General features: G+C 44.2%; 1 protein-coding gene across 1 annotated transcript; it reads right to left on the bottom strand.

Moving 5' to 3' along the window:
• Positions 1-1,409: 1,409 nt before the first annotated feature.
• On the bottom strand, positions 1,410-8,102 carry LOC123255873 (VWFA and cache domain-containing protein 1-like; the record flags this gene model as incomplete). The annotated part of the gene is made up of 3 exons (XM_044684592.1): positions 7,697-8,102; positions 6,351-6,468; positions 1,410-1,578 (listed from the first exon to the last, which is right to left on the bottom strand). Coding segments are annotated over exons 1-3 (565 nt in total), but the record flags the coding sequence as incomplete, so codon positions are not given.
• Between the last annotated feature and the right edge of the window lie 569 nt (positions 8,103-8,671).

The raw sequence follows: 8,671 nt of genomic DNA, 5'->3' as shown, positions 1-8,671 counted from the left end.
CTCCTCCTCCTCCTCCTTCCTTCCTTCCTTCCTTCCTTCCTTCCTTCCTTCCTTCCTTCCTTCCTTCCTTCCTTCCTTCCTTCCTCTCCAAATGTCCAAAGGATTCCATCAGTCTGCTCTCCACCAACATGGATCACATCTTGGCCTTTCAGAATTGCCATGACTTTAAAATGGATCCTCTGAGTCTGTGTACACTTAGGAAGGCCAGTCCTAAAGCAATGGCCCTGCAAGGCTGCCTGTCACTGGGTCTGCACTCAGAGCCTTCCCATGAGAGGACCAGCCAGAGTTTGTGCTTTGCCAGCCCAGGGGCACCAGCACTCCCAAACATGGCGCCCGAGGAGGACTGTGGTAAAATATATTTTTTCGAAAATGAAAAAATCCCAACAAAATGACTTCTAATCCAGGATAACAAGTATTTGTTGAGCACCTACTATGTGCAAGGTGCTGAATGAGGATGAAAAACAAAAGAAACTTGTATTTTATTGGGGTGAAGGGAAGGCTGCTGCATGTAAACAGATCAGTGCACACAGGATACTTTGAGAAAGGAGAGGCCACACAACTAGGAGGCCTGGGAAAGATGCATGAGCAGAGGCTGGAAAAGGGCTCTGCCTTCTCAGAGGCAGAAGTAAGAAGGGAGAGATTCTGGGGAAAATCTTAGAGGTAGGAGAATGGCCAAAATGGAAGTCACACAGTCTTTGGTGAGCAAAACCATGACTTTATTCCCTTGGGAGACCTTGAATAAGACATTTAAGCTCCATGAGCCTCAGTTTCCTACTCTGAAAAATGAGGGAGTTGGATCTGATGATCTCTAAGATTGCCTTTAGGGACAGTTGGGTGGTATAGTGCCCTGGAATCTGGCCTCAGACACTTACTAGTCATGTGAGCCTGGGCAAGTCATTCACCCTGTTTGCCTCAGTTTCCTCATCTGGAAAAGGAGCTAGAGAAGGAAATGAAGAACCACTCCAGTATCTTTGCCAAGAAAACCCTAATGGGGTCATGAAGAATCTGAACAACCGAAAACAAAACAATGTTGCCTTTAACTCAAAATCTATCAGAATATGATGAAGTGATCTTATTGCTTTGTGTGATATCACCGATCATTTGACCCCCCCCACTAGGTCTCAGTTTCCTCATCTGTCAAAAGAGGAGACTGGCCTACATGGTCCTATTTGTCGCTCCATCTCTCTGGCCTCGGATTCCTCCTCCATAAGACAAGGAGCTCCTCCAGGCCACTTCTGAAGTCTCCTTCTGCCTCGAACACTTTGCCTTGACCCACAAGCACCTGCTGAGTACTTCCCATAGGAGAGACCACGAGGGCAACAAGGGAGCTCATTCCCTGAGCTCTGCCCATGGAAAGTCCTCGGTGATGGCTGCAGGAAGGAATGGAAATAGAGTCTTGGGGGCCTTACCTAGGGTCGCCAGCTGCTTGAAGTGGAGGCAGGCGCTGGGCTGGCCCAACAGGTCCAGCCGATGGTAGAGGAGCTTACTGCTGGGCACGGTGTTGAGGTTTTTCAGCTGTCTGACAGGGATTTCTGGCTGGATCACAACAATGCACAGGATGAACGAGGTGTCCTGGACCTGAAGGCAAGGCCAAAGACAGGAGATCCATGAGGTCACAGTCAGGGTGGAAAGACAGTCGGGTGTCCTGTTTTCTACGTTGTCCACTTCTTTCCCACCGAGAGGGGATTGGAAGAAGTCAGGGAAGGAAGATCTCTGGCACCATGGACAGAGCCCTGGTCTTGGAGGCAAGGAGACCCTGCTTCAAAATCCACATTTAGTGGGCGGTTGGGTGGCTCAGTGGATTGAGAGCCAGGCCCAGAGACGGGAGGTCCTGGGTTCAAATATGACCTCAGATACTTCCTAGCTGGGTGACCCTGGGCAAGTCACTTAACCCCCATTGCCTAGCCCTTACCGCTCTTCTGCCTTGGAACCAATACACAGTATTGATTCTAAGACGGAAGGTAAGGGGTTAAAAAAAATCCACATATACTAACTGAGTAAACCATTTCACCTCCATGTGCCTCAATTTCTTCATCTGTAAAATAGGGCTAATAGTTGAACTGAAAGCTGAAAAAAGGAAAGACTTCACGTATATGAACATGCCACTGTCCTCGACAATACCTTCTGGGATGTGGGCAGGGAAGGGAAGGCTGGGGCACTTGCAGATGGGCTATATTGTAGAGATATGAAGAAAAGTAAGTTAAATATGTAAGAGATTTGCGATTTCATTTAGGTATAATCTTCTTTTTCTTTGTCTATGGAAATGCTTGGTTTATTTGGTTTCATAAAATATGAAATAAAAAAAGGGATAATAGTAACACCTACCTCCCAGGGTGACTGTAAAGTTCTAAAGAAACAGTATAGCTAAAGCTAAGTATAATGGATTCAGTGATAGACTTGGAGTGAAGATGTCCTAAGTTCAAGTCCAGTCTCAAACATTTCCTAGATGTGTGACCCTAGGCAAGTCATTTTATCCTGTTTGCCTCAGTTTCCTCATCTGTAAAATGAGCTGGAAAAAGAAGTGGCAAACCACTCTAGTATTTCTGCCAAGAAAACTCCAGAAGGGGGCACAGAGAGACACACACACACATAGTTTAAAACGACTGAACTGATGTTGGGTCAATCAGTTTCCTTCTCTGCAAAATGGATTCATAACAGCATCTACTTTCCAATGTTGTTAAAAGGATTAAACAAGCTAATATGCAGAAAACACTTTGCAAACCTTAGAAACGTAGGCCATTATTATTATTAGAGGCTTATTATTGGGATGATAGTCTGTAAAATGCTTTGCAGGTCTTCAAAGTCCTATAACACATCAGTTTTGATTACTATTATTTATATGGTGAAGAGAAAAGACCCAGGAAATAGGCCTTGGGAGAGAATGTTAATGGAAGAAGTACAATGGTCCATTCCTGATTTTCCACATTAAAGGAGACTGCCAGTGGGAAAAGAATTGAAAAACGCCACATTTGCTCTGGGAACACAGTTTTGGGGGAGGACTTGTTGGGGTGGGAGGCTGTTCTCACTTCCTTTCTCCTTACAGGTCCTGGGAATCAATCCCCAAACGAAGCAGTCATGAAACCACACCAGGAAGCTTTAGCTAGGGCTTGCCGGTGTTGTTTCTCCCCAGCTCAACACCTCTCTTTTGGCTGAGACAAAGAATAAATATCTTTTCCTCTTCTAATGAAAGCACCAGCCTTTAGAATCCGGGCCCATCTTCTGCTCTTTCTTTCAGCTTGCTGCCTGGCTCACACCTTTCAGGTGAATGGGGATGGTAGGGAACACACTGAGGGGAGACAAGTAAGGAAGGGTTTGGGGGATGGGAAGAGGGAAAAATGTGTTTTGGTTTTAAACCAGATGTGTGCTTCAACCACATTTATTCCAAAATGAAGATCTCTAAAGTCTCTTCTGGGTCTCCATCCTATTATTTGTAAAAATAACAGGATATGACTAGAGTTGTGTTGGTGAACCTATGGCATTTGTGCCAGAGGGTGCTGCTCCCCTCTCCCTCTCCACCACACCTGCAGACATTCCTCACTTCACCCACCCCTCTGCCCAACAGCCCAATGGGAGTGCTTCCTCCCTCCCCTGTCTAGGGTAGGAGGTTAGTTCACATGCAGCATGAGAGTTGCCATTTGGGCACTCGGTTTCTAAAAGGTTCACCATCACTGGACTAGAGGATCATGCTACTTTGGTGAATTCCCAAATCCTCTATAAAATGTCAATAATGAATAACATTAACAAAGGAATTGAAACTAAAGCTGAGTCACATTATAGTAAAAGGCAGTAGAAAAAGAAGAGTTGATTTGGAATCAGAGGACCAAGCTTTCAATTGCAAATCTTCTGTTCTGACCTGTAGAACCTTCGGCAAGGCGCTAAATCTCTGTTTAGCCCTTGGATTCTTCATCTGCAGTGACAACAGAATGGTAGAATGCATGTTCTATGGGTTTTCTCAGCTCTAGTCTATGATTCTCTTCATCCCTGGGGGTTACCTCCAAATGGAGGGTCTAGAACAGATGGACTCTCAGAGAGTTCCCAGCTTTGGGAATCTGGGACATTCCAGAGTGGGAAGGGAACCACAACTCAATGCCACTTTCCTACCTTCTCTGAACCTTGTTTATTTACCTGTAAAAGGGAGATAATCCTGCTTGTGCTCATCTTACCTCATAGGGCAGACCATGTATCCAGGCATCATACTCTGTGGTGATGGGAAAAACACTGGTTCTAGATTCAAAGAACCTGGGTTCAAATCTCACCTCTGAAAGGTAGCACCTGTATGACCCAGAGCAAGTCTATCAACCTCTCCTAGCCTGTTTCCTCCTCCATACATGAAAGCATTGGATTCAAGGCTCTGAGATCTCTTCTAGCTCTAAATCTCAGGCCTTAGGATTCTAGATGAAACACTTTGAACCCTAAAATGCTATGTGAATGTTAGATATTAACATTCCTTGTAATAACATGCTAGCATTTGCACGGCACATTTAGTTACAAATACTATTTTGTTTTATCCTTAAAACAACCTTTAAGGTAGGCGCTGTTATTATCCCCATCTTGCAGATGAGGCAACTGAGGCAGACGGAGGCTAAGTAACACAGTAACTAAATGTCCAAATCTGGATTCGCACTCTGGTCTTCCTGATTCCATTCACTAAACCAACTGATAACAAAAAGTAAGTTTGTTAACAAAAACAAATTTACTAAGTAACTTTGAATGAGGTTCTGTGATGTCGCCGGGAGGGTGGTCTGTGATTGGACAGTCACTTTGCTTCCTTATGTTTCCCTTTTGCAAGGTGTCTCGGGGGAAATCGTGCCTCTGTGATGAGAGCAGCCTGCCTCCTGCTAGAGAATCCCTCCCGAGGACACACCGTGGCCACCTTTGTCAGGCCCTCGGAGGGGCCTGGATACGAGATGACAGCCTTGGTCCACTGGAGCTGCTCATTTCATCTCCCGCGTACAACGGGTGCATGTAGGCGTATACCGATACCGTAGATATTTGTGTGCTTAGATTACATTATGTCACACGCCTCAACTCACGTTAATCTCCTCAATTACCCACCAGCCCTCGTCACATTCTCGGATACAAAGACCCTCCGTCAGCACTCCCTGATCTAAGCGAAACCTGCCCAAGGGGTCACGTGGCAACATTTCGCTTTTCCTGAGCGCCATTTAAATGCTCTGATTTGGCCCCGAATGAAGTGAGGCCGCTCAGAGGGCCTGCTTTCTAGCTAACGGGGAGGCAAAACAGCTTCTTTTTTAGAAGCTGCTCGTTTGTTCCTCTTAATTGTTTACTTCGGTGTCATCGTCACCTGGAAGAATCACAGAAAAGCTGGCCCTCGCCTTAAAAGGGAGGAAAGTCGAGGCGGCCTTTGTGACCAAAGAGAGGGGAGAGAATGGAGGAGAGTCACATTCCCGAGAGGCAACAGTGCCCTTTTCCCCCTTAAAAATGGAAAACCAAATCAATTTGCTGTAATACTGAATTTGGGGCAGCTCGGTGGTGCCGGGAATAGAGTGCCAGGCTTGGAGTCATTCCAAAATTCAAATCTGGCCCAGGCACTTACTAACTGTGTGACGCTTGGCAAGTCCCTTCACCCTATTTGTCTCAGTTTCCTCCTCAGTCAAATGGGCTGGAGAAGGACATGGCAAACCACTCTAGTGTCTTTAGCAAGGAAACCTCAAATGGAGTCACTAAGAGTCAGACATGACTAAAATAACTGAGCAGCGATATTGAATTTATTAGTCCTGGAGAGAAGAAGAAAGGTTTATGGATTTAATTTTATGGGGATCTGACCTTAGTGAATTATGAGAAGCAAATGGGGGTTGAGTGAAGGGACGGAGGGCAATTCAGTGTCCTAGACAGGATGTGGACCCAGGTCTACCTGGCTCCAAGACCATCATCCTATCAAGAGGCACCGTGCTGTCTTTCTCAGTTATTATATACTAATAATTGGGTATTCGACATCACACACCAAGCATTTATTAAGCTTACTGTGTGCTTGGTACTGGGGATAGAAACAGACAAAAATGAAGCCATTCATTCATTCATTCATTCATTCATTCATTCATTCATTCAACGATTAATCATTTATTAAGCACCTACTATGTGCCAGACGCTGTGGGATACAAAAGCTGGGGAATCAAAGTCAAAAGAGAAATAAGCCTCGCTCCCATGGAAATTAGACAGTGACAACAATGGCAACAAAAATGACGAAGACAACAATACGTGGTGTGTCTGGACTTGAAAATACAAAGTAATCGCAGACCAGTTTCCTTAAAATCCCATCGTTGCTCCCTGAAGACCATGCCGGGTGCCCCCTTCCTCCCCTCTCGCCCGCCTCCCCCTCCTCTACTCACCATCTTCCAGGCATAGCTGACATTATAGGCTTCTTTTCCAGTTTCTCGCAGTTTGTTTATATGCCAAGACAGTGATGAGTTCACAGGGACTGTAATAATCTGGCTGCCTAGAGGGAGGCTACATGGGCAAATAGAATTAAGTACTTCAGGCAAAAGATAAAATTAAGCATTTAATTAAAGAAAAGGAAGAAGCTGTGAGTCAACAACCCCCTCCCGATGTTTTTAAAACACTGGGGATCCTCACTTAGGAAGGAGATAATGGGCAGGCGAGATTCGGCAAAGGCAGCCGTCCTATTTGTTTTGCACGGAGGATACCATTTTCCTATTCTCGTCTTCCCCAATCAGCATGAACAATCGGTCAGCGAGTTCTTCACTGAGGCTTCTATCTGCCTCTGGCCGCCTGCCCCAATGGGGTTTCCCAACTGGGAGAAATCCGATGTACTCTTCATTGCTACCTATGTGGCCCCAGACAATCTCTTTAGGTCTCGGTTTCCTCATCTGTAACAGGAGAGGGTTGGACGAGGTGACCTCTAAGGTCTCATCCAGCTCAAAACCTGACCATATAATCCGCCGAAGGAGGGAAGATGGCTTGCAGCTGGGATACGGATCTCACGGCCATTTCTAAGAGCCTGACGCCCACTGGGCCACTAACTTTACTGGAGTCAAGGAGGACCTGGGTTCAAATCTAGTCTCAGACACTTTCTACTGTGTGTTCCCAGGTAAGTCACTTAACTCCAAGAGCCTTAGCCCTTGCCACTCTTCTGTCTTAGAATCGATTGTAAGACAGAAGGTAAGAGTTTTGAAAAAAATTCTATTAATGCCTTGAAAATATCCATGCTATTTCTCGAGCCCTCTCTTATAAGGCAAGTGGAATGGCATTGGCCATGGCTGACGGCACATGCCCCTTTCTGCGCCTTTCTCTGAAAGGGGGAGGGGTGCACGGGGAAGACAATATGGTACAATTCGCTATCAATTCTCTAGAGTTTGGACAATCGCTCGCTTCATCGATCTGAGTTTTGATGATCTTCGGTATCATTTTCTTTTATATTATTTTACTCATTGTGTACTTTAAAAATATTCGTGCATGCGTCAGTGTCTGGATTTTTCCTATGAAATTCTTTATGGCGAACTTGGAGCCCATCTGCTCCTCCTTACCGTAGAATATTCTTTTTTTAATTTTAATTTTTAATTTTTTCCCCTGGTTTCTCTCTCTCTTTTTTTTTTTAGAATATTTTTCCATGGTTACATGATTCATATTGTCTCCCTCCTCTCTTCTCTCCCCCCTCCTGGAGCTGACAAGCAATTCCACTGGGTTATACACGCATTATCACTTGAAACCTACTTACCTTAGAATATTCTGCCGAACCAACTCGAATTTGGGGATGTTCTCATAATGGATGATGTCTGTGTGAAGGGGGGGCTCTGATAGCAAGTAAGGCCTTGTCAGGGATGGATGCATAAGTGTGTAACCTAGAACAAGAAGGAATAAACAAAGAGAGGCAGCAAAAATTGTGTATATTTTCACAGAGTGATCTGTGTACATCCTAATCTCCGTGTCCCAGAACTCCAAGGGAAGGGGCACTATGGAATTCTGTGATGCAGCTTTAACCCCTCTCAGGATCATGGATGTTACACTACCCCATCCTAGAATGTAAGCCGGGAACCCTCTCAATATTTTCCTAGCTAAAGTTCCTTAGCAGTTTTGGAGAAGAGGTTCTCATCTAGAGAGGGACACAAGAAATGCAGCAATTTTGTTATTAACTCACTAAATTTAAATTCATTAAAAAAAAACCCCAAACGCAGAATAACAAAATTACAATTTCATATAAAATCCTCTTTTTAGAATATTCAAATAGTTGTGTTTGTTGATGACTGTTCAATTCATAATAAAAAAGGAAATGAAAAAGAGAAAGGATTCGTGTTCAGGTTTGGTTTGGATTTGAAGGTCACGGAGACTTTTTCAAATGTGAGATGGTTTCATTTTTGTCTTTGAGCCTAGCACATAGTAGGTGCTAAATAAATGCGTATCACATTGATGGATGAATGAATGAGTGAAAGTCACCAAATATATCCAGTAAGAAATCTGGGCTTCAGCAGGATTGCTGAAGTACATTAATATCCCTCCACTTCTTAGATTAAGGGTTGCTGAGAAACCCAAAAGGGAGAATGTCTGTATAGCATTTTTGACTTTAAAGTGTCGTATAAACATCAATCATTTATAATGAGAATAATACAAACCATACTAACTTAGTCCCAATCAATTAATCAAACACTCAATAAACAATTAATAATTAATAATATAATATAATATAATACAATAA

The sequence above is a fragment of the Gracilinanus agilis genome, unplaced genomic scaffold (genome assembly GCF_016433145.1).
Source record: "Gracilinanus agilis isolate LMUSP501 unplaced genomic scaffold, AgileGrace unplaced_scaffold53569, whole genome shotgun sequence".
NCBI lineage: Eukaryota > Metazoa > Chordata > Mammalia > Didelphimorphia > Didelphidae > Gracilinanus > Gracilinanus agilis.
This window is presented reverse-complemented; position numbering and strand designations above follow the sequence as displayed.